General features: G+C 43.5%; 2 protein-coding genes across 2 annotated transcripts in view; one reads left to right on the top strand and one right to left on the bottom strand.

The window, feature by feature from the left end:
* Nucleotides 1–26,461, top strand: part of tm4sf5 (transmembrane 4 L six family member 5) — a 252,573-nt gene that overhangs the window by 15,544 nt on the left and 210,568 nt on the right. The gene's annotated exons all lie outside the window — the stretch shown is intronic.
* The window catches only part of rbpjb (recombination signal binding protein for immunoglobulin kappa J region b), a 49,024-nt gene continuing 25,016 nt past the window's right edge, over nt 2,454–26,461 (bottom strand). The window contains exons 2-11 of the mRNA XM_085759493.1: nt 21,697–21,735; nt 13,810–13,905; nt 10,088–10,253; nt 9,522–9,696; nt 8,652–8,789; nt 8,239–8,351; nt 7,221–7,361; nt 6,650–6,805; nt 6,446–6,549; nt 2,454–4,289 (exon numbers count right to left, since the gene is read on the bottom strand). Of these exons, the coding sequence (XP_085615619.1) occupies nt 3,965–4,289; nt 6,446–6,549; nt 6,650–6,805; nt 7,221–7,361; nt 8,239–8,351; nt 8,652–8,789; nt 9,522–9,696; nt 10,088–10,253; nt 13,810–13,905; nt 21,697–21,735 (1,453 nt within the window). The 3' untranslated portion in view covers nt 2,454–3,964. The remainder of the gene's footprint in view (nt 4,290–6,445; nt 6,550–6,649; nt 6,806–7,220; nt 7,362–8,238; nt 8,352–8,651; nt 8,790–9,521; nt 9,697–10,087; nt 10,254–13,809; nt 13,906–21,696; nt 21,736–26,461) is intronic.

Raw genomic sequence — 26,461 nt, 5'->3', positions numbered from 1 at the left:
TTTTGTTTTGTTTTTTGTTTTATTATCGTTTGTTTAAAGCTGCCTCTCACTCTGCCCTGTTTTGTTTAGCAGTGCATGAAAACTACATTATAAAAAGACATTTGGCATATTAGAGGATACATACATTGTTCAGAGCTCATTATTATTATAAAAAAAAAAAGAAAAAAAAAAGAAACAGCTGCTTTTGGAAGAGTAAAACAATTACGACCAGACACACAGAGAGAAAGAAACCGGTTAAGATATTTCGTAAAAAGCATCGCAAATGCTAATGAGATGGTGTTTTTACTTTTCCCTCTCTTTCTCTCTCTGTGAAAGCTTTGTCGCCAGGTTAATACAGCGTGCGGTTAAAGAAGGCATGTAACATTGTATTTCTTTTTCTTTTTGACCCCTTTTGACAAGTTCATCCCCCGTTTTTTCATGAGCGCGGGATGTGATCAAGTTATTCTGTATCCTCCCAAACCTCTTAAAACTCCAGATGTTTTAAGAGGAAAAATAAACTGTAAACCAGCTCGGATTGTCAAGGCGACACTTTTTTTTTCTTCTTCTTTTCTAAAAGCATGCATCACCCCCCCACCCACATACACACACACACAACCCCCCCCCCCCCCCCCCCCCCCTAAAACCCCCTACCACCCACCTCCTCCTCTTCCTCCACACACACTTTTATTAGCTTGAGTAAATGTGACAAAGCTGCTCTGCTCAGACTCGCATGAGGAGATGAAGAGGAGCCGGGGGTTGTTTAGCCTAAAAGAGGCGACTCAACATGTAAACAAAAACCCAAAAATAAACCAAGCTGGAGGGAGGAGGGGGGGAGGGGAGAGGGGAGGAGGGGGAGGTCGGGCAGGTTTGGGTTTTGGGGGGATAGGGGTGATGCTAATGCAGAGGCTATGTTAAAAAACTGGCTGAAGTTTAGAGCTAGTTAGACATAGAAAAAACACTCAAGTTTTTAAAAAAAATCTACAGTTGAAAGATTTTTGTGACCTCCATCCTGCAGAGTAAAGGGTTCAGGGGTCGCGGGAGCCGAGCGTGAAGAAGCGCGAGAAGAGAAAAAAAAAAGGTTTAGGTTTCGGATGCTACACTGCACCAACTCCTCCACGCGTCCAGGACAGACAGGAAGTGGCCTCTTTATTTATTTATTAAAAAAAAAAAAAAAAAAAAAAAATACACTCCCAGGCCAACGTTAGGCAGCACGGGCAATAATGCACTTTTCTTTTTTTTCTTGTTGACATAAGACAAGGGGAGACTTTGTACCAATAATTTAAAAAATATCAATATTACAATATAAAATATTTAACATTAACGACGGACAGGTGGACAAGAGTGGCGAAAATGGGGGCATAACTTAATTTTTTCTTTTTTTTCTCTTTCTTTTTTACATTGAAGGGGGGGGAGCAAGCGAATCCTTTTTTGTTCCTATTTCAAGGTTTTGTTTTGTGAGTAAAAATGACTCTGAAATACTTCATTAAGCAGACATTCAAGTTACAGTATCGTTGTTCTTATTCCCGGAAGCGTATACAGTTGTACTGTAAATACTAAAAGATCACAAGTATTGCCTCTGAATGTTTTATCCACAATTATCAAGACATTTGGATTCAGGTGGAAGACGGAGGAAAGAAAAAAAAAAAAAGAAGAAACAGAAAAAACAATGAATCTCAAGTTTTCTTTTTGTTTTTTGGAGGGCGGGTTTGAAATGGAGCGAGTCTGACTCAATATTCCATTTACAGCGACTACATATGACACACACACACACACACATACAGAAACGCACACACACTCACATTCACACACACACATACACATATATGCTGGCTGGTGAACTAGTGCTCAGGCGGACAAAGACAATGAAATGACCTGTACAATATTGCTGTTATGTTTGGAAAAATGCACATCTTCAATAATACACATTTAGAAGGCCTTTACGTGGTCGCCATGAACAGAGATGAGTGCAACTACACGGACAGTGAGTTTTACAATGTACACACAACTTGTCTCTGCGTAAAACAATAAACCACAGAAGATGTTTTGTTTTGTTTTTTGTTGTTTTGTTTTTTTAAAAAGAAGGCTGGAAGGAGCTTTACAGCGCTCGTGAGACGTTGTACCAAAAAGAGTGAGAAAGAAAGGTGCCGGGCACCGCATGAGAATAAAAAACTGGGTTATTGTACTTGTACACAATGAAGGCTGAGAGATCCTTCAGAAGGCTGCTTTTGCTTTTGCTTTTGCACGACGCGGTGGTTCAGGAGCCGCGGCGGCGAGCTCCAAACAGCAGACGAGCTCCAAACAGCAGAGCTCCTGTGATAAGAAGCGAGGCATCAGCTTGTTTTTGTGCTACGCACAGGTTCTTCCAAGGTGAGTAAACAGCAGATAAGTAAAAAGTGACGTTTTTTTTTTGTTGTTGTTGTTGTTTTGTAACTGAAGTTTTCAGTAAGGCCACATTAAATTGATAAGTGTCCGTCTTTTTCTTTCTTTTTTTTTGGGATTCAAATGCCACCAGGACTACAGCACACACTGGAAGACACCTTGCTACGTGCAGTTTGAAGAGACGAGAAGTTTCCACTACGTTTTCTGATACGCTGACAAGTGACCAATAAGAGCGACAGGTACAGGATATTAGATATGTGACTGGTTGGACTGTGTACACAGTAAGAATATACAGTACTAAGGCTATCCTTTAAGTCAATGACTACGCTTATTACATTAGTTTGAACATGACAAACCGACTTGTTTTCGTAACCATGGAAGTCTAGTTGTTGATTTTTTTTCTTTCTTGATGTATTCTGCAAACATTGCTATGGCTCCATGTGAGATGTACTGATGTGTATATTTTCCAAAGGAGACATAGCGCACATAGAGTATTGCAGGCAAGGCAGAGGCGTTGCTTAAAGCTTTTCTTTTTAAAGACTTCATAAAAACCAATGATAAAAAATAGGCCCTCTGAGGTTATTTCCCCAAATTTAAAAAAACGAACAAACAAACAAAAAAAAAGAAAAAGGAAACAACCTTCGCTTATGTAAATAAACAACCCAGACTTCAGATTTTTTTTTTTCCCCCCAACAGAAAAAGTGAAGAGTATCAAACAAAAGTTCAATCCAAAGACTGGAAAAGCAGGCGTTTTTTTGTAGTTAAGGTTGCAATAACATACAAGGTTGGGATTTTGGACCTCAAAAAGGGGGGAAAACAAAGCCCAAGCTCAGAGGAAGAATAGAAACTATTTGGTAACAAAAGTGTACTATATGTTTAATACAAAAAAGGTATGGAGAAAAATGTACCTTTACTAAAGCTTATACAAGATCCTTGGTCCATAAAAACTATGTTATCGTCACGTTTTATGTGTGTCCCTCTGCATCCTTGCGCTCCCTCCAACAACAATACATCCAGCCCCCTCGATAGGAAACCACAGATTAATGCACGATAACACGGAGGAGAAAAAAGGAATAATCACAAAACAACGGGGAGGAAACAAGGAGGGGGGAGAGGGAGGGATGAGCCGGGCGGCGCAAAAAAATGTACTTTCCTTTCAAGGCGGATGTTTTTTTTTGTTTTGTTTTGTTTTCATACACGGTGGATGTATTGTTGTTGTGGTTTCCATTCTCGCAGCCGTAGAAAGGTGCTGGTGCTCTGAGCCTGCAGGAACTTCACTCATTTCCAGACACCCGAACTGGATAGGCGGGTCCCTAAAGTAACCACAGGAGAGGGAGGGGGCGTGTCAAGGAGCACTTTTTTTCGCTTATTCCCGTTGGCGGACAACGTTGTGAGTGACGTCACTCCTTCAAGATTTCCCCTGCGTTTAGCTCCGTTTGTCCCACCGATTTTTCCATTTCAGCTTCTTTGTATCCAAAAATTAATACGCAGCACTTTAGAGTGAGTCAGTTTTTTTTTTGTTTATTATTTCCCATAGTCTTTATATACCTTCTTGGTATATTTTCCTCTCAAGGCATATTTGTAATGCGTGGCTCCCCTGTGTGCGTTAGGAGACCACAGCTGCGGCGGCGGAGGATGAGGATGTGACTCCTGCGTTGGAGGTGCTGTTGGGGCCGTAGACGCTGGCGCCGGCCTCCTGGCTGTTGCTGCTCAGCAGGCTGGAGTTTCCGGCCCGCAGGATGGCGCCGGCGGCGCTGCAGTGTGGCCGCGGGCCCGGCTCCGGCGTGTAGGTGAAGGTCAGTGTGGTGGAGTAGATGATGCCGTCGTTCCTCACCAGCGTGACGGGGACCTGGACGGGCTGCCGCACCCAGCGCCAGCCCTCGCGGAAGGCGGAGATGTCGGGCACCACGCACAGCATGCTCTCCGCACACCTGAAGGGAGAGGGAGAGGTGGTGTCAGAGCCTCGGATACAATATGATCAGGGTTTTGATATAAAATGACAAGACAGGAGTCACTTTCTTCTTTTTGTGTTCAACTTGAACAATGAGACATTTATGATTTATAAATCAACACAACAGGAAGTGATTTAAGTGGAACAGAAGTTGCTCGAAATCTGTGAAATAATTACAGGTGCATCTCAATAAAATAGAATATCACGATAAAGTTAATTTATTTCAGTAGATCAGTTCAAATAGTGAAACTCCAATGTTATATAGATCTATTTAACATAGAAGAATACATAATATTATTGAATGGCCCCATCACTAAACTTATGTATCGTGATGGGTAGGCTCTGTACAGTGTGGGGAAAAAGGCTGAATTTAATTTATACAAACGGTCACAACATTATTTATTACTATTTGTCGTACTAATGGAAATCTGCTTGACACTTTATTTAATGTCTTTATTTCTTTTAACTGTAATGATTATGGTTTACATTTAATGAAAACCCCAAAATCAGTATCTCAAAAAATTTGAATATACTATAAAGGTTCACTATTGTAACCTAAAGATGTCACACTCTAATCAGCTAATGAACTCCACTCAACACCCAGTCTCTTAGTCTGGTTGAGTAGCTCCACTATCATGGTAAAGACTGCTGACCTCCATCATATTCTTCTTTCTATTGTTACTGAGATGCACCTGTACATTTGAAAAAGCAATATAAGGACAAAAAGATAAGGATGATGTGATAATGCGATAAAAATGTGGTACATCCCAAAAAAAAGAGAGATAAACAGAAGACTAAGCTTAGATATAATCATTATCATTGCTTGAATCCACCAGTGCAGGTTTTCTCCTTCGTTTACTTTTTGTTATTCTCTTCCTGCCCGATTCACTTGAATTTGTTTACTGTGTATAAATATTAACAAGGACCAAAATAAACTGAATTGAGGTGGATTTTTTGTGGCTAGTTGGGGGCAGAGGAACCGAGCTGTGAACACAGAAGTTACATAATCTTTCAGGTTGTTGGTTTGTCGAGCGGTGGCTTCCAGCACGGATAAAATCCTGCAGCAAGTAATCCTAGGACACAATCTCAATATACATGATCGTATTAATATTAATGTTAATACACTGACAGTGAATTATCCAGAGAATAAATGGAGAGATGGTTTATTCATAATAAAACTAGAGAGGGGGGAAAATATGTTCTTGGTTAATCCAGCAAATAAAATATATTCCAACGTGAAGTCTGATTCACCCAGAGGGAGAACAGGGACTCATCTAACACATCAACAAGAGCAGAGAAACATCGGTGAGAAGCAGAGAGTCTGTGTGGGTCAGTGGACCGGATGCTCGCTGGGTGGCACCGATAAACACATAAAACCTCATCCGTCTATAAAGCTCAACATGACAGAGAAGACACTTAACAAGAGAAACACAGATGAATCTTAGCTCCTAAAAAGTCTCCGACACACTCAGAGACACTGAGGCTAGGACAAAGAATCAGTGCCATGCAGTTTGACTTCGATCGATAATGTTGAGATGTGTATTTACCATTGAGTATTCACAGTGTGGCAGCATTTTGCATTACAATAGAAAGTTATTCACATTTTTAGTCTGGGTCAGTGAGATCTAATTAATCCCCAAATTAGCTCTAATGGATTATTTGTATGGTAATGGGGAAGACGATATTATTTTATTTACCGGTAGTCCTCCTTCAAGTAGCCTCAGATTTAAAGGGGAACTGTGCTTTTCCTCTTTTTTGCTAACCCTCCTCCCGGCCATGTGCATTTGTTCTCAATGAAGTCGGCGGAGAGAAAGAAATTCATGGAGCGGTGGATAACGTATTTATCATATATGTGTTACGATGAGTATATCTGTGTTGTCTCATCTGTCATAGAGATTATGGGTTACGGGGCTGGGACACTGATCTTACAAGGTTGGTTTTCGGCCAAGAGACGCTCGGTGGAAGCCATGAGTCATTTATTTAATCATCATGATTACTCAGAAGCTTTTGCATTCAATAGAAAGTTATTTACATTATTGTCTAAGGTAAAAAAAAAAAAAAATTAACATAGTTTAGGTAAAAAATCCTGCATAGTTCTTTTTAAAAGCAGCAGAGAGGGTGGAGAGTAACGCTCACCTGTACATGGTCTCAGCTTCGACGTCGCCGAACCAGACCCGAAGATTTGGAGTGAAGTTCTGTCCTGTCAGCTCCAACATGGCGACGTCTCCTCCACCGTTTAGCTGCACACAAATGAGACAATGTGTTTAACATGATGATGATGTAACAGACTGGGATAAAGCACAGGCTGAAATCTGCTGTGGTGTATCTATCCAGTCGTACCTGTAAGCTCTCTACCACAGGCACGGGGGTGACAGGCGAGTGGACAGGGCCCATGCCCTCGTAGAAAGTGTATTCGGCCTTGTCTGTGCTGATGATTGTCCAGGAGGCGCCGTCGTTGATCATCTCCTTGTTTGGTTCCTTTGGGCATGGAGTGGCCTGACGGAGGAGAGGGAAGTGATTAGAGATAACCACCGACAATTGCGCACAATCAGGGCGGCTGCAATCTTAGGGAGTGTGTAATTGACCTTTCCAAGGGTGTAAATAAGGGAGAAATGCTGGAGGTGAGTGGACCTCACACTGTTCAAAGAGGAAAAATACAACCATGCCGTCTTCCAAACAACCCCATACAGAATAATAAACGATGGAGGAAACATGAGGAACTGGGCTCAAATTCACTTTCTAAGAGATCACTGTCTACTGCAGCACGCTAAAGCAATCATCCTCAATCATCTGTCCAAGACTGACTGGAGGAAAATTGAGGGACATGAGTGAAGGGATGGCAGATGGAGAGTGTGTGTGTATGTGTGTGTGTGTGTGTGTGTATGAGTGTTGTTGTGGGTGAGATACTGACTTGAAACTGGATGATCCTTTCTTGGGAAAGGCACAGGTACATGCGTTCTGTGTCCTTCAGGTAGAAGGCACACTTGTGGAGCTGAGAGACGGGGTCGTCCGCGTCCAGCAGCGCCGTCTGTTTGTCCACCTTACGTATGATCTGAAAGAGGAGAGAAAGCGAGCGATGAGTCACGAGGAATAGAGAGAGGGTTGAAGGGAAGATTAGAAAAAAATGAACATGGGGCTTTCAGAAAAACTGCATAAAACAAGGAAGAAATTTAAGGAGGATAAAAAAAGATAAGAAATTCAATTTATTAGGAAAGTAGGTAGAAGTAGTGAATACCAGTAACTAGATGACTACAAATTTTGAGTTACTTAGCTCGACATTTTCAAACACTCCTACACACTTTGACAGACAGACAGAGGAGACGGAGGTCTGACTCCTCTGTTTATAAATTAACAACTTATTTCCTGTTTGTTTAATCCTTAAAAAGCAAATGTGAGACAACAAGTTACAGTTTTTCAGGGGTTGACTAGTCCTGCACATAATCTGTTTGTTTCCAATTTGTCAAACTATTCCTTTAAACCTTAGGGGTCTGAGCATGTTTGGGCTGTTTTTGAATACTTTTGATTTTGCCTTTAAATACCACATAAAAAATGTTTAACATGCCCTAGCTTGGTATCTTTTTTTTCAGCACGACTTCATCTATATGATCTGATAATTATTTGTTTCACTTTAACCTATTTTATCAACACATTGGCACAGAAATAATCAAATCCGAATTGAAAAAATTCAGATTTAAAATTTTTGTATATTCATCACATAGAGTATTATCAGCTAATTCGAACACTTTTTCCCAAATATATGAAAAGAAATGCAACGCCTGCCCCACCCATCCCATCCCCCGGATTAATATTTTTTGTACTATCAAATTAAAACTCCTTTTTCACTAAGAAAGAAAAAAAGTATGATTTCATCTGCTGCTACAGTGAGTTACATGTGTCTGATTTTGAAAGGTGCGTTTGTTTTACTGTACCAGTCTGGGCAGGGCCATGCCGGTGACGGAGCAAACCAGCTTGACTGTCTGGCCGTAGTGGATGTAACCGTCTCTCACAGTGAACTCCTCTCCTTCTGACTCCTCGTCGTCCACTGCAGACACACGGTGCAGGAGAAAAGAAGACGTAGTCAGCCCTGCAGCAGCAGCAGCGAGCCACCCACCCACCCATCAACACTTTCCATCCACTCCAAACCCACTCTCAGTCACTCAATGTCTTTCTTTGTCTGCGATGAATCAGCTGTGTAATTACCACATACAGCGTGGTCATACATTTACATTAAACTGTCAACTGTCATCGCTTCTCTCGCCTTGCTGCTTCTCTATACATATTCAGTCATTCTGTGTGCGGCGGTGTTTTGTGCTTGTGCGATGTCGCTTGGGTTAAAACCTACACAGGTGGATGTAGAAGGCGCCCCACTGCTGGGAACTGGCGTGGAAGTTGCCACCCTCCACGTGTAGGTAGCGCGTGCTGACCGTTTGGGACCGCAGCCGGTTGAACAGCGCCACTTTGGTCCCTGATGCGATGCACACTGTGGACAGAACACCTGTGAGAGTTACATCTCAGGACGACCTGAACAGGACACGACACACTGCTCTCGGGTCAGCTGTGGTAAGAGGCCGGACGTTAGACATGAAACAAATGCAGCTACACTGCCCTCTAGTGGTTGGACATAATAATACAACTGATATGAATAAAAAATTATGATGGTGTGATTAAATCTTCTGAATGATGGAATATATAATTGTATTATTGGGTTTTATTTCAATGCATTTTCTTTTTATTGTTTTTATTCTGTTTTGTTTTATGTACGTTTTTATGTCTTATACAGATTGTATATTTTAGTTTAAGTTTGTACAGCACTCTGGTCCACTGGGTTTTTAAAATGCTTTATAAATAAAGTTGGTATGGTGTGGTATATTTTTGACTTATTGTCCTGCATTAGACGGTCATACACTGATTCTTACATCAATGTAACCTGCTCAATGCACTGTGCTGCAAATCCAAAGCAAAACACACTGCAAATTCAGTCCGACTGCACAACAGACGTGTTTCCAGGGGACAGCAGACAGTGAGGCGTGTTGTCCAATTCACAATTGCAACAAAAACCATTCAATTTTTCTTTTTTAAATCAATTCTGAGCATGTGAGACATGAAGGTTAGGATGATGGCTTTAAAATATTTTTCTGCCTTTGCTCTGATAGGACAGTGAGAGATTGAGTTTTGAGAAAGAGAGGGTGACACAGGTGGGAAAATAACTCACGGTCAGCGTTTTTCAGGGACTGCTTCTTTTTGGAGGGCTTGGAGATGACTTTGATCCTCTTGCTGAGGAAGACGCCGATGTCCGCGCTGTTGCCGTAGAACATCTTGACAGACAACATGAAGTGCTTTCTCTTGTCGGAGTCGGATATGTACAAGGTTTTGGCTGTGCAATAATTCTGGAAATAAACAAACAGGGAAATCTGATTAGAGCCTTTCTCGACAATGCACATTAATGAACAATTGGTGACGCACACATGACGTCATGTAAATATGCCGGATTTAGCTCAAAGCTAATTTCCATCCGTAGTCCTCACATTTAAAGACGGACAGACATACCATAAAAAACAGATAACAATAGCAATTCCCCCTATTTTTGGTCTGTCTGTTCCAGCAGTAGCTGAGCTGAAATTACCAACCTTGAAACCATAACCTGCAGATAATGAGACACTTCCTGGATTATTTGCATTAAGCGCCTGGAGGCAGGGTGTGTAACTAGCACGTTTTGTGTGAAGGTAAATAACAGGAGTGACAGTTACTAGTAGTGTGTGTATTGTGTGTGTGTCGTACCTTTCCCTCTAAGTTAAGCTGTTGCATTTCTTGGTCGCTGTTGCCGATGCCGATGAAGGCACACGGCTGCGACTCCTGCTCGGAGCAGCCGTCCCGCTCCATCTGCTCCTTCTTTTTCTTCCAGCCGCTGCCCATCAGGTACACGCAGGGGGGAGGGCAGAAGAACCTGGACACAGGGACGAGTAGAAATGTTATTTACTGTTTAAATGTTTGCTACCGATTTACATGGTCCATTATTTTTTGGGCGGGGAGGAGCGCATGTAAAACTCAAGCATTTAAATCTCAATGTCTTGCTTTACATGCTTTTAAAAGGAGTGTTTGCATTTGTGTTTAAAGGTTCGTCACCTGACTTATTGACTCAACACTGCATCGAGCTTCCAAAATAAAAGGAAAGAAGAAAGAGAGCGAAAGTTTGGTCAATGAGTGGAACCCAGCTGAGGTTCCTGAGATATGCAGTGGGAGAGTTTTGCACATTGAAGACTGAAACCTTGCAACAGTGAGGGTCCAATACTTAAACCCCTTTCTTTACTTCAGTAATACTGACACGATGAGATGTTTTGTGGGTTTTTTTGCGTGTTTTTTTAAAGTATTTTTTGGACTTTTTTCCTTTCATTGATAGGGTAGTCGAGAGAGACAGGAAATTGGGAAGCAGAGACAGGGGGAAAGACTCTGTCCCCTGTGGCAAAGGGCCACGGGGGACAACTAAGACTGCATATGGGGCGCCTGCTCAACCCACTGAGTTATATGACGCCCCACTGTGAATTTTGATGAGAGCCACCTGAGAAATTAAGTAGGTGAGATATAAAATGTCACTTTATTCATTAACTCGTCAGCTAGTTTTATTTTTCTTGAATGATTAGGGAAAAATCCACATGACAGGCTAAGAAAGGTTTGCGTCCTATGGTTAAAATACATGAATTGTTTCATAAATGTAAGTGGAAGAGAACGAAACCACTGGACAAGAAAATGATTTTGTTTCAATTAAAGCAAATAAAGAAACAAGTTCAATGGCTGTTTGAACAGCACAGTAACCAAAGTGCATGTGTTGATTCCCACCAGAAGGGGGCAGAGCTGCACCAGTCTTCCACACCAGTCAGAAACTTTCATCCACTTACTGTTCATTACAATCCAACTAAACCCTCCTTCCTCAAGCTGTCGGAGCTCATTTAACAGATGTCACCGTGATCAGTCCAGCATGAAAATGATACGTAGAGAAATATAAACTCGCACTTCAAATGAAAGGAAACTTATTCTTTTTTTTTTTTATTCCATTTGACAATTACTCTCCTCTCCCTTGAAATGCTCTTGTCTCCGATGTCAAGACATGAACTCCAGAAAGAGAAACGACAACTCGAGTCTTGTTAAAAGTGAAAAAGAAAAAAAACAAAAAACGACTCATCTCATCGGTAAAACTGGCGCACTTCAAATAAATTGATGTGCGTCAGTGTGGAACTGGAAAGCGACTTATTTCGCAACAGCAGTGTCTGTCTCTGTGGGTGTTTGTCTACTTTCACCTTCTATAAACAGCACAGGCAGAACAAGGCAGCCAGGGGAGAAACACAAACACACACAGGGGGAGATGGCACATTTGCATTCTTCATGTTCATGCGCCCACTTTCTGTGAGCTCTGCTGTTATTATATAGACAGAAGTAATCAAAGGTGCAAGACACACACACACACACTCAACATGAACTCTGTGGGGGTTTTTACAGGCCAGAGGATGTCGAAACACCAACACACGCTCGCAGAAAACCTTCTGGGACCTGCTCTGCAGTCTCATTCAGACACTCGTCTGTGGTGCGGCTGGATGCTCCGCTGGTCACAGACACTCACCTAAATTTAAGCCTCTGCAATTGAGCAACGTACAAAAGCGACAACACGCTGACAGCTGACCCCGTACAAGCATGCGTATGTGACAAGGGTGTTTGAACGGGCTGGTGTCACTTTAAGCGGACGAGACAGCTCGAAATTATCCGAGGAATTCGGCCTCTCTCTCTCTCTGTCTCCCTCCGTCTCTCTGCCGTTCTGCTCCGGCTCTCTCCGAGGTGTCTCCGAGTTGGCTCGCAACAGCTGATTTACCAAGAGACTAGGGGGCCTGATGAGATCGCAAGCAGCGCCGCGGCTCGGGCCAAGAAAACACAAGAGCAGAGAGTTGAGAGTTGCAAAATGAGCAAGAGGTGGTGGTGGTGGTGGTGGTGGTGGTGGAGGAGGAGGAGGGAAAAGCTATAAAAAGTTTTTGAGAGTGAGAGGTAGAAAGGTGACAGCAGAGTTACAGGAAGGGCTTTGAGGAAGACAAGAGTGACAAAGTTCAAAAGAGCAGGAGAGAGAGAGAGAAGAGGTTGCAACAGCCAGCGATCGCCCTTTACTAATCTTTGAACCGACGATCCTGTTGGAGGCATCGTACCAACACCTCAGATCTGAGTCCTCTCGTCCTTGAACCACGACACCTAAACGCTCCGTGGTTTCACCAGGACTTTGCCCCCCACCCCCCTACCCTCCACAACCCCCACCCTTCCCATTAGAGGTTATTTATCTCCCTCATTCCCATCTCTTCCACTTCCTGCTCTCCTGTGGCCTTCACCTGATCGTGGCCTTGCACGCCAAAAAGGGTCAACACTCGTTTCCTCCCAGGACCTCTGGTGATATGGGAGGTCAGGGGGGGTCGAGATACCCACACACACACACTAACCTGTCAATAAACCCTCGCTATGAGGGAGTGCTCTCCTCCAAGGTAAACAAGGTGTAGAGGACAAGGACAAACTTATTAAACGTCACATAATAAAACCTTTAACGTGTGACGGACTACTACGACTTTAAAAAAACAAACCTTGACCCTGGACTTAAAGAGGAACTATGTTGAACTATGATTTGTAGCTTAACTATGCTACATTTTTACCTTAATTAAACAGCTTTGGAGTAATTGTGATGGTTTAATAAACCACTATGTCATTTATTGCGTCTCTGAGCTGAAAACCAACTTTGCTCTCGCCTCTGCGGCACCGCGACACAAACGCACTCGGTAACCCGTTATCTCTTGTTTATGACGGATAAGATTACACAAATATACACGTTGTAACATTGTATAATGTTATCTATCGCTCTATTGATTGACTTCTTGCCAGCTTCGTTGTAAACAAATGCACATGGCCGAGAGGAGGGTTAGTGGAACAGTGGTGGACTTACATAGCTCCCCTTTAAAGGGATAGTTTAGTATTTTTGCAGTTACATTTGAGGAATCAAGCTAAATTTGATGTACACCAGTACATGTTGAAAATAGTACCCTCCCTGTCCATATACAGTAAGATTAGAACCAGAATCTGGTTAGTTTAGGTTAACATTACGACCACTAGCCTCTTTTTTGCACTGATAAACAACAAAGGAGATATAATATACAGGCGTTATGCTAAGCTAAGCTAACCAGCTGCAGTCTGTAGCTTTAAACCAGTATTTCGCCTAGATAATCAATATATACTTCTCCAACCCTCAGCAAGAAAGCAAATATGTATATTTCCCACAATGCTGAACTTTTCCTTTAAGACCCATAAGAAGTCGGTGAGAGCAGCAGCGTTTCATTTCAGATGGGAGACGGTCCACAGAGATCAGACACACTTAGAAAAACGGTGTGTATTTATTTTCCGCCTATGAACAGCCGGGGATCAGCAGCAGAGTGTGGAGAAACTTTGATAAATGGAGCCGCTGTTCATATTCATATTCAACTCACCTTTTCTCATTGCCGTAGGATTTCTGTGCAACTTTTGCGTGCAGGATCATGACAGTTTGGTCGCCTCGCTCTTTCAGGTAATTCCTCATCGCTTCTCTGCAAGAGGGAAAAAAGACAGAGAGAGAGAAAGAGAGAGAGAGAGGAAGAGGGGTTCATTAACAGGTCACTTTGTTATCCAGCAGATGAGGTGAAGTGATACTGGGTGTGTTTAAACCTCTGGGGGTCCTGGTTGTTCTGTGGGGTTGTTTTTTTTTTAAGGAAACTAACTTTAGTGTCGATGGGTCGAAAAAAAGAAAGTGGACTGAAACGACACTGACACACACAACACACCACACACACATACACACACTACAGTTGGTTGCAATGACCTCTGGAAAGCCTCTGAGCCTGCACGGCCTGCGAGCCAAAAAAGCTATGTTCTCCCCCAGCTGGGTCTGTTTGAGGAGGGGAGGGGGGAGGAGGGGGGGTGGGCTGAACCGTTAATGACCGGCTCGTAGGGACAGCGAGGAGCGAGGGAAAGGAACACGAGGGAGAAAGAGAGAGAGAGAGAGAAAAAGAGAGAGAAGGGGTTGGTGGAGAGGAGAGGAGAGGAGAAAGGAGGAGAGGAGAGGGGAGAGGAGGAGAGGAGAGGAGAAAGGAGGAGAGGAGAGAGGAGGATCAAGGAAAGGAGAGGAGAGAGGAGGAGAAAGGAAAGGAGAGGAGAAAGGAGGAGAGGAGAGAGGAGGAGAAAGGAAAGGAGAGGAGAGGAGAGGAGAAAGGAAAGGAGAGGAGAGGAGAGAGGAAAGGAGAGGAGAAAGGAGGAGAGGGGAGGGGAGGGGAGAGGAGAAGAGGAGAGGAGAAGAGAAAGGAAAGGAGAGAAGAAAGGAGGAGAGGAGAGGAGGAGGTAAAGAAAAGGAAAAGAGAAAAGAAAACACCAGAGCTGAAAAAACAAAAAACAACAGAGCTGAGCTCACCAGCAAAGATTCCTCATCCCGTGTCAAAATGTTGCAAGGTCCGCGCTCCAATTACTTCTGTCAACTCGGCCAAACCCTCCCCCCACCTCCCCCCTCCCCCCTGCAACTCCCCACCTCCTTTACACAAACACGGTGAAAATTATTTTAAATTTTTTGGGGGGGGAGAGGTGGAGATAACGCTGAGGCTGAGAGGAGGAGGAGGGGGGATGGGGGAGGGGGGCAAAGATCAAGCTAGGATGCACAATTAAAGAGACGTCACATGCTCCGACAGTGACGCGCTCCGAGCCGGTCCACACACACGCACAGATGTCAGCGACACCTGACACGCCAGGGCTTCCACACACTCACACACACATATACACACACACACACAGCTTTCCAGTCTTTGCCACGCAATCCTGGGCCGCACGCTCTGGTTAGACAGGGCCTTTGTTATGAAAAGCAAGGGGCCCCTCACAGTGTGTGTGTCTGTGGGTGGGTGGGTGGGGGCGAGGAGGAGGAGGAGGAGGAGGAAGAGGGTTTGCGGTTGATCCATTTCATAATGGACTGGGAAATGTTTTATTTCTCACTCCGCTTGTGCGATGAGACAATTATTTCTCCGGAATATCTGAGTCCCAGAGCAACGGAGAATTATCCTGCTCTTGTTGTTTATTCAGTGTTTTTCTAAAGAATCTCTAAGACTCGACGTGGTGGTGGAGGCTTCGATCCTCGGATTCCAAACATTTGAGGCCATTTCACCGATCTGATGCAACGTGATACCGTCGAACCAGCACATGGGGAAAATTAGATCACGGCAACAACACAACTTTGGTCCAGATTCGTTTAAAAAGCAGCTGTTTGATTAAAACATTTTTCTGACGTTTTTTTGCGTGAGTCGACGCTGAGGTCACTGCTTTTGTTTACAAAGTGACATAACCTTCCTCCACCCCTCCTTCCTCCTCCTCCTCGCTAAGCCCAGGGAAACTCCTGAGATGATTGCTGGTAATCGATTATATTGAAGAAACGGCGAGTGAAAACCTGCTGATGTCATCAGGCCTGCAGGGGCATCGCTGACGCTGCCTGTGACCTGCTGCTCTTACAGGAAGGGTGACATCACAGATAAAGCAATACACAACTCACACACACACACACACAAGCTTTCTTAGCTGGTGTGCACATATTTGCACGGATATATGAAATCATTAACAAGAAAGTCAATCGTCGAACTGATCTTATGAGGCAGCAGTGGAGCTACAGACAGGAAACAGAGGGAGACAGAGCGTGAATCTGACTGGGGATGTTGTGGTTGTATCGTGAGTGTGTGTGTGTTCATGCAGATGTAGTTTCAAGCAATAATACTAAATGTTACATCACTCCTGGTCCCACGTTATCCTGAGCATTTGATGCTTTTCTTCATCATCATTGGGTCTGTGTTGTCTTAAAAATGTTGGAGCTTCATAAAGTAAACAATCACTACCGCTTCTCATTCAGGCCGATCATATTTACTGATTAAAAACAGACGTAAACACTGAACAGTTACAAGAAGGATTAAATCAACAAAGGCAACAAAAAAAAACGACTGGAGGGAAAAGTCAAACCGTTACCTAGCAACCAGAAGATTCTTTGTAGCAACTTAACGTGGAAACCATAGACATATGTCTATGGTCAAAACGCTACACTAAGGAAGATAACACATCAAATCTCTATTTCAAAATAAAAGCATTTGTTATTGTAGCTATTACTTTGACACTAGTGTCAAAGAAATGTAAGCAGCTATTTCAAAATAAAAGCATTTGTTATTGTATTACCTTAATAATAGTGTCAAAGAAATATTTATAACAGTCTGAAGCAGCCATTTCAAAATAAAAGCATTTGCTATTGTATTACTTATAATTATAATATATATATATATATATATATATATATAAAAATACACAATAATAATATGATAATAATATAATATATATATATATATTATAACGATAGTGTCAAAAAAGAAGCAGCTGATTGAAAAATCCAATTTGATATTTGATCAAACTTTCCCCAATTTCACCTAAAAGATGATTCAAAACACATGATCAATGTTTTTTTGTTTTTGTTATTTTACAAAACCATAAGTAAACCATCACAGACGTTTCCTCACACTTCTATGAGACCAGATTCAAATCATGTCACACATTGTCTTGGGGAGGTTACATGCAACAGCTTTGGCTTGTGGTTAACACCGTTCCAGAGTTGAGGGGGGGGGTGGGCCCACTCACCGTCACGACATGCATGCATCACTCACTCAAAGCCGCTTCTTCTTTTAAAGCACTGAGGCCTCCGAAGGCGTCGATATTCACCTCACAGCTCCTCTGAACAGATAACCACCGATGCCCCCCGCATGTGGAAATCATCAAGCGGCCTGTGATCGAATGAATAACATAACCCCCCACCCCCTCCCCTTCCCCTCTCGAGTGGTGGTCTTTACAAACTTGTGTTGTGTGGCCAGGCATTGTTCGAACCCACAGGATCGCGTTTTAAATTCTAGTGGGGAAGCGAAGGTTTTACAAAGACACCAAATATGTCAGGCTGGATTTCGAGGGGGGGGGGAAATGCGTCTGAACTGATGCACAAGTTGTGTAAAATATTTCCATCTGAGGTGATGCTTGAATTAAAAAAAAGAAAGAAAAAAAAAGAAATCGTGGCATGTTGGGTTTTTAAGATTTCACTCAGTGGTTGCATGATGTCATACAGTGCAGTGGGGATTTTTACTTCATTCTTGAACAGATCTGAGAGAGATGGGGGAAAATGAAGATTTCAAGAGATTAAAAGCGTATGCAAAACAGGGGGAGGAGAGGAGGGGTGGGGGGGCGATTACTTAAACCTGACTTAATGGCAAATGACACACCCAGTGACACCCGTGATAAAAGCAGCAGGGATCATCAGACGCGCCGGTGGTGGGTACAACAGGGGCGTCTGACTAATCGCTCGTCTCTTGCGCATAGTGAAACACAGGAACACGCGCACACACACTCACACACACACTCTCAGATACAGATTACATCTCTTCCTGAGCGCTGAGGACGGGAAGGAGAAGTGAGAGAGACAGTGACCAGTGCACAGCTGAACTTCCTATGCGTGCAGAGACACACACGATGACAAAGAGGCACAGACATGCGATGTGTGCGTTTAGGAAGAGAAAAGAAGGAGAGAATGTGAATGTGCATATAATAGAAAAGAAGAGGACGTAGAAGGTTAAAAAAAACAGTAAAGATAGTGAAAGTCAAGAGGGAGATTTACAAAATACTGGAAAAACAACAGTCATTTCATCCGATTTCATCACAGACAGGAAGTGAGGGTTATGGCCATTTCAATCTTAACTGAACCAAACACACGTAATATAAAAAAGTGGCACGCAACCAGAGGCAAGTGATGACAACGCAGCCATGCATCAGTGAAAAGAAGAAGGAAAAAAAAAGAAGAAAAAAAAGCTGTTTAGCAACTCAAGCAGATTTGCGATGAAGATGGTGGCTGTTTTACAGACGGGCTGTGAACGCAACACGCAGGTAATAAAGAAGGAGAAACTGAGGGAGGACTTCCTCAGAGTGGCAGGTTCGGCTCGGTTGCTTTCAATTTGCTAATGAAGAAGTAAGAAGAAGGGGAAGAAGAGGAGGAGGAAGCACTGATAGAGGGAAGGAAAAAGAAAAAAGGTAAAGCGAGATATAAACATAAGACAGAAAACAAAAAAAGGGGAACCTCGAGAAGCGAGATAAAAATGTGCCAGACAGATTTGCAGAAAAAAGAAAAGAAAAAGAGAGATGTATTCAACTGCAGGCAGGCAGGACGGGGGTTGGCTAGAGTGTGTGTGTGTGTGTGTGTGTGTGTGTGTGTGTGTGTGTGTGTGTGTGTGTGTGTGTGTGTGTGTGTGTGTGTGTGTGTGTGTGTGTGAGTGTGTGAGGAGGGGCTAGGTTAAGCCAGGCTACAGATGCAGCGGAGCAGACAGGCATCTGTCCTGTACATCTGCCACAGCGTCTACAGCAGAGAGACCCCCTGTCAACACACACACACACACACACACACACACACACAGTGGCGAGGCATACTAATACACACGTGCGCTGTGAAATAGCTCAATTAAGATGATCAGACTGCAATTAGCGTGCGCCTTTGTGCATCACAAAAGGTAGATTACACACATCCGTTGGGTCAGGCTTGGGTTAAGACATTCACAATCGGCCGCTCCTGAAGGAGGCTGCTCAGCCGTCACACACACACACACACACACACACACACACACAGTGCCATGTGCTCCATGTCTGATGTCTGACCTCCACAAGTGCCCGGTGAGCCTCGAAAACACTGTGGAGGAAGTTTTTCCTCCCGAAAAAACAGGATCTTGCGGCGGTGTCTATTAGATCTCAGCTGTGATACCTTCACTGCCTCAAAAACAATACGAAAACACAAAACCCAGCACATTCTGTCGCAGTGGCAACAGTGCGGGCGCGTCTGAGCAGCAGCAACAGCAGCCGACACGCACGGAGAGGGGGGGAGAAAAAAAACAAATGTTTAGAAAGTCAATAGAGCGAAAGTTGAATGGCAGATTAGGTTGATTTTGTGACGGTGAGACGGAAAAAGAGCCGACCGCACCGCTGCTTATTAATATGATAAGAGGGGAAAACGAGCAAAAGAAAATAATTCAAGAACAAGGACATTTGAATGCGAGCAAGTGCGAGTTCAGACCAAACAATAGCCTGAGCCAAATCGATGGGGTCCAATCTGAATTTAAGAGTTTTTTGGATAAAGACGCCAGATAACTTAACAAAAAACTAAAAAAAAAAAACTGTTTCTTTTGAGCGTTTCCATGTGAGGCGATGAATTCTGCAGAGCTGGCCCGTCCTCCGTTGTTTGGGAGAATAAACCCTTGAAGGGGCGTCTCCCCCCCCCTCATCTTTATCCAGCCTCCACGCTCATGTGTTGTGTTGTGTTTTGTGCATTTTGTGTATCTGTCTGAATCGGAGGACGTGCGTGAACAGCGGCGTGTGCGCTCGGTGTATGTGTGTCACGTATTGTATTTCCAGTCGAGTAGCCTTCCTGACAGGGCGGCCCTGCAGGACCCCGCCAGCTTTAGCTGCCCTAAAAAGCCCCTGCAGGACGGCGCACACCATTTTAGTCCGTCTGTGCTGCTGCTGCTGCTGCATGACAGAAAAACCATGGGGCTGTTGTTGCTGCAGGAAGGAGGAGGTGGGGAGGGGTAGGAGGGGTGGAGGGGGGGCAAGTGGGTGTGAGTGAACACGCAGACATGAGGACACTGAGGCTGATCTATACAGAAAAACACAAAGAACTGGAAAAAAAAGAGAAACGCCACGATACAAAGACACACACACACACACACACACACACACACACACACAGTGGAGCAGTTTGTGCCTTTCAGCTCTTCGGGTAAAGAGTGTTTTGTGTCCCGTCATATTTCTGGCCGTCGGAATAAACCATCAGACAAATGGAGGGGCCGGAGCGAGCCAGCGCAGCACTGGCAGCACATGAATGAAGATGGGGGGACACACATCAAAAGGTGCTGGGGCCCACCCCCTCTCCCCTCCTCCCCTCCTCCCCTCCTCCCCTCCTCCCCTCTCCCACTTTTTTTTTTCTTTCCCCAAAAACCGAGCTCGGCTGTTCCAGGCGATGTGCAACCCCTCATTTTCCCTGCTGAGTGCCACACGCAGAAGACGAGCACACACACACACACACACATATACACACACATGAGTACAGGCGAAAACCCAGTGCCCGCTCCCAGTAACAAAGAGAAACGCCAACAAGCAAACAAGTGCACACACATACACACGCACACACACACACATCTAACCCTCCAGAAGCAAACCACAACATCCATCAACATTCTCTGTTCACCCAAATGTTCCTCCAAATGACTTGGAACAAACATGAGAGGGAACAAGAGTAATCAAAAACTTGCAGCGCTGCTCGGCGGTGCACGCCGAGTGCAAGTTTAGACTGCAGAGTCCTTTGGAGAAAACAAAAAAAAAGAAAAGAAAAAAAAAAGGCTGAATTATTACTGGCATGTTTCTACAAACAATTGCGATACACGCAGGTTTATTTCAACGCAAACGTATTAAAAGCGCGTCTCTGTGAAAACTACAGAGAAGTTGACGAATAAACAATCAACAGTGGGGAGGGGTCGACAGAGAACAGCTGTTTACGTTGTTGGTACCGACTGTCCTGCACATGAAGTGAGTGTTGTTGCTGTTGCTGCAGATGCATGCTGTCTTTGCAGATGCATGTCTGGCTGGCTTTTTTTGGAAGTCACCACCACAAATTATCTCTACGCAACGACAGGTTACAAACAACAGGATCACAGGAGCTGCTGGTGTCCCTCAAACCACCGCTGCTCTTGCAAATAAAGGGAAACAGATCAGAGAGAAAAAAGTGCAGGTGGGTTTGAAAAAGTTAAAAACCCTTTATTAGAGTGGGTACTATTTAAATTTGCGCCTTCCTCAGGGTGTATGGAACGATGCAACCACAGGTTAGCCAAGAGTGAAGTTTATACCTCTGTGTGTGTGTGTTTTTTTTTTCTTGTGTCCCTTGACTGAGTGTGAAAAGTTGAAGCCCTTTTTTTCTCATTCTAACCTTTTAAAACCTCTTGAAAAGCTTAATCCCCGTCAGATTATGTAGATGAAAGCCACTGACAACTGCAGGTATTACGCTGTCAACGTAAATATCTTCAGTTAACACACAACTGGCGTTAATATAAACTAAAAAAAAAACAAGTATGAAGGCAGTTTGTGATTATATTCAACTGCTTTTGAAGCGAGCTCGTCTATTTACTGCTGTAGTGACATGAATGTGTCGACACGTAGACGCACAAACACCACAACAAGTCAACAAATGAGGTCTTCAGGGAAGATTGTGCTGCGTGGACGTGTGTGTGCATGTGTGTGTGTGTGTGCAGACTCACCTTGTTAGGCGCTGTGGCTGAGGGCGCTCCCCGAACTTCCTGCAAAAGACACAAAGTGAGAAGAAAACATGAGAGGGCTGGTTTATCGACCACAAACACACGCAGAGTAAACAAGACATTACACAATGGTGCGCGTATACAAACGCAAAAACATGTACGCACTTGTGTGGCCCTGACACAGTGTGTGTGTGTGTGTCGTGGCACTCTGCACAAGCAGGGCCAAAAGCGACAACAGGATGTGTGTTTTATTTTGTTTGTGTGGCCGCGGGGCGGGTTAAAGCTAGAGGACACTGACAGACAGTGAACTTTATTCACATTAATTCCCATCAGTGTGTGTGTGTCTGTGTGTCTGTGTGTCAAAACAGGTCTTGCATCAGCTCCTGCTCCTCCCCCCTGTTTCAGATTTCGCCAAATACACCTGTGTGATGTTTCCACGTTGTGTTGCAGGAAGTCGAATGCAGCTCGACACCTGAAACCGCACGAACCCCAGAGCAGCGACGGAGGCCTGGACACCGTGAGATCACTCTGAGTTCACATCAAAGCTTTTCGTACACACACACGTAGCTCGGTTAGTGAGGTTTTTTTACAACATTCAGCTTTTTAAGAGTCTAATAAAGAGCTGCTGACGTGGTGGCGGTGGTGATTCAGACCTCGCTGTTTGACTGTGTGATAGTAAACCCATTAACCAGGTAGAAGACAAATAAAGAGTGGGACAGACAAGAAGCTACGAGCAGCAGCAGCTTTCAGGCTTCATGTGCAAAAAAAAAAACAAAACAACCAAATGGAACAAGTGAATCTGACTTTTTTTAATTTCCTGACGCAGCTTCCAGTCCGATGATGCATGACAGTGGAGGGTGAACTTCACGTGATCCCAGGCGACATGCAGCGCTTTTTAAAAAGGGATATAACACTGTGAATGTTCCTAAGCACCGACTTGTTTCCATCACATCACAGATCTTTCTTTCTTTCTTTGGCATGTGGTGCGAAGCTAGGGCTGATTAATTGAAATCCGAATGCAACATCCTGATGAAGTGCAGCAAAATATACAAAACAAAAAGGTTTGATTAGATCAAAAAGCGACCGGTTTGCACCATTAAAGAGCACATTGATGTATCCAGGGGAAATTCTGAATGTTGTAACTTAATTAATAAGGAAAAGAATGATTTATATCATGTTCCTCCACAGCTGGGAGGATGACAAGTGCGTAACGGCTCATTTCACTTGTCAAGAATTACTACATTTCTGTCACGTCTCCCTCCCTCCGGCTCTCTCGGCTTTCACATATCCACCGTTATTACCATCAATCAATAATCGATTCACGGTGCCGCATGCCGTCAGTCAGCATAAAGACTCCTGGTCCTGTCGGTGGCCGGAGGACTTTACAGAGAGACTCAGGCTGCTGGAAGCCTGACGAATCAGTGGAGTGCGGTTGAGTCAGAGCAGAGAGCTCTTAGTCATACGTTGTATGTAACGAGGAAACCACAGCCTACAGATGTAGAGAAAGGCTGGAAACTTACAACATGTCACAGCTGAGGATGACTATTTTCTAGTCAGACACTCTTTTTTTTTGTAAAGTAAGAAAACAAGAACGGCTTGTTACAAGAAACACAGCCCGATCTGCATTTCTTGAACACAGCAAATAAGCAAAACATCCAGAAAAACTAATATAATATAATTTAAAAAGGGACAGATAAGCACGGTCAAGGCAATAAAAGCATCATTGTATCCAAAATACATGATTTAACTCATTTATTATTACATTTCCTAGTTTTTCTCCTCCACAATTCACAAGTGATTGAATCTTTTTCACTTTTTCCTTCACAAAATGTTTTCTGTATCATCAATTACGTTATCTCCGTCAGGTCATCAGTAAACGACCCTCGGCTCAGTATGAACTACATAATTAGGATCTTCTTAGTCTCATTACTGCTGCTACATTTGTCAATTTTTGCAAAAAAGGCATCACACTCCCACACACACACACACACACACACACACACACACACACACACACACTCACTCTGCTATCTCGGCCGCGCAGTCTGTTGTGTGTCTTTTTGTTTTTGCAAGTCGGTGGATTAAAAACATGAGTGAATGGTTTGTAAAACATCCATGTTTGGCACCGAGTGCTCTGGAGGAAGAGCCAAGAAATAAAAAAAATGTGCCAGTTTTGATTATTCTGAATCATGAATCAATTCTGAATGAAATCACACAGACAGAAAAACTAAATCTATAAATAACATAATAAAAGACAACTATTTATCATTGAATGATCTGATAATAAACCATTTCTTAAAAGCCTGAATCAAATTGTGAGACTACTACGTGACAATATACAGTTACACTTTCATATACAGTGGGTTTGTGGTGAAGTTACAGGAATACGATTTCTTTCAGATTCAGATGTAAAGCTTTTCAATCTTATGTGACTCAAACACACTCAACTGATCCGAGTCTTTTGTTAGGTTATACATGTTTTACTTTTTATATAAATTTTACATCATTTATATCATACTATTTTAGGTTATGTAAGCTGCTGGACAATCTGAATATCCTTCCTAGGGATTAATAAAGTATTTTCTTTTCTTTTCTATTCTATTCTATTGTATTCTATTCTATTCTATTCTATTCAGAAACACCGGGCTGGTATAAAGAGGAGGCAGCGTGCAGCAGGGGCTGTGAGCATCTATGAGAGAGGATGCAGAGCGTCTATGTCAGATTTCCGTAGCTTCGCATGTCAATACGTCAATAAACACAGTTTATGTGAGAGTGTGTGGAAGATGTGGTGTGAAATAAAAAAATAAATAAAAAGAGAGAAGCATGCAAACACAAATTGAGGGATGAAAATAACCTAAAAAAAAAAAAAAAGCTGTTAAAAGAGGCAAAGAGGGAAGAAAGGGCAGGAAAAAGCGAGTGAAACTGAAAGCATGATTGGTGCAAGACCAAGAAGGAGGGAGTGGAGGTGGAATAATTAGAAAGGAGGGCAATCAATAAGGTTCCCACAGTGAAACACTGATGCCTCAACTGGCTAATGGATTCCAGACGGCTCTCTCTTTCTTTCTCCCTCCTCCCTCCTCCTCCTCCTCCTCCTCCCCTCCACTGCAAACAGGGAGCAACGGAGGAAGGGATACTGCAGGGGGAAAAGTGTAGGGTGAGATTAAAGGCGAGGCGAGGCGGGGCGGGAAGAAATAGATGGCGTGTTGTGGAGGAGACGGAGAGAGAATGCTGAAATCTACCAAGAGATGAAGTGTGAGGATTTAGTGGCGGTGGATACACGCCGGTGAATGAACCAGAGGGGGGAAGAAGAAGAGAAGCCATGTCTGCATACGAGAAGAATCAGTCATTAGCTCGCCTTTTTTTTTTAAACGTTCTCAAACATCCATCATAGAAAAATGAGTATTAGAAAAAAAAACCTGAGCGAAATCCACTCCCACACATAATGCATGCTTTTTCTAAGAATGCATGCAATGTATTTTAAGCATTCACATTCATGTGAAGTGTTGCAGCGTGCAGAGAGGATGGTGGAGGCGGTCACACAGTGTTATAGGGAGGTGGGTTGGCAGCAAAGTTCTGTGAAAAACCACGGTCACCGTTTCCCCCTCGCCTCCACGTGCTCACTTTAAAAACACACCGAAAAAAAAAAAAAAGAAACAACAGAAGAAAGAAGAAGACCAAACACAGGAAACCACAAAACAAGGTAGAGCTGCAGCAGAAGTGACTGTTGTATCTGCAGTTTTTCGGAGAGGCTCGACTTCACAGTGAAACGCCACTTTTCATGGAAGAGCTCTTTCCTTTTTTTTCTCTTTTACTTTATTTAGCATTTCAGAGTTATTTCAGTGGAAAGATTTACAACACAAAAGCCCTGAAGACATTTTTATCTATTCCAATATTTTTTGCTATTTATCAATTTCCTCAATCTACCTCTGAAACTACTAATACCTGCCCACAGAGACACTGTCATGACTTTCCTTTGCACTACAATGTGCACGCAGGGCCGTTGTATAGGGGAGAAAGGTGATGATAACTCTAGGGGCCCAGCGCCCAGTAGGGCCCAGAAAAAACCCCAGTAGTCTAATCTTTGTATGACTGATTTATTCTGCATAAGACCCTGACTAATACTCATATATTAGCATCAAAACAAAGTAGGCTAAATAAAAAATGATAATACGTATAGTCTAAGAAAAAAAGTGGAAAAGTCAGGGGCCCACTTTAGTATTCTTTCAGGGGCCCCAGAATTCCTAGCAACGGCCCTGTGTGCATGAACTGCAGCTACTAAAACCTGACAAGTGTTTTGCCTCTAATCCAAACACAGACGGTCTCAGCTCGGGCCAGGAGGTCAGCGGAGGAAAAGGAAACTGTGTGAAGAGGAGTTTCAACTGATTTGCTCTCCATCCGTTATGACTACTCTCTCTCTCTCTCCCTCCTTCCCTCCTTCCTTCCTTCCTTCCTTCCTTCCTTCCTTCCTCCTCCTCCTCACCTCCTGCTTACTATCACTTATTCCACTGGACACAATGAGGGTGAGAGACGCTGCAGCCCGGTAGCAGTGAGAAAACAAGGGGGTGGTATCGCTGTAATAAGACAGACAGCAGTGGGTGGGTGGGGGGGTCACAACAGGTCTCTCTTATCTATTTCAATAGAGACACAGATCAGACGCCAGAAAAGTTTTTCCATATTTTTTCGAACGCTGTTATGTACTAAACAAAAAACAAAAAAAAAGAGTCATCAAGGACACCACGGCCTGAGCAGCAAAGTTTAAGAGGCTCAT

Source organism: Trachurus japonicus, chromosome 18 (assembly GCF_045865225.1).
Source record: "Trachurus japonicus isolate A0001 chromosome 18, Traja_1.0".
NCBI classification, from domain to species: domain Eukaryota; kingdom Metazoa; phylum Chordata; class Actinopteri; order Carangiformes; family Carangidae; genus Trachurus; species Trachurus japonicus.
Note: the sequence above shows the minus strand (reverse complement) of the source record. Positions and strands in the feature narration are given on the sequence as shown.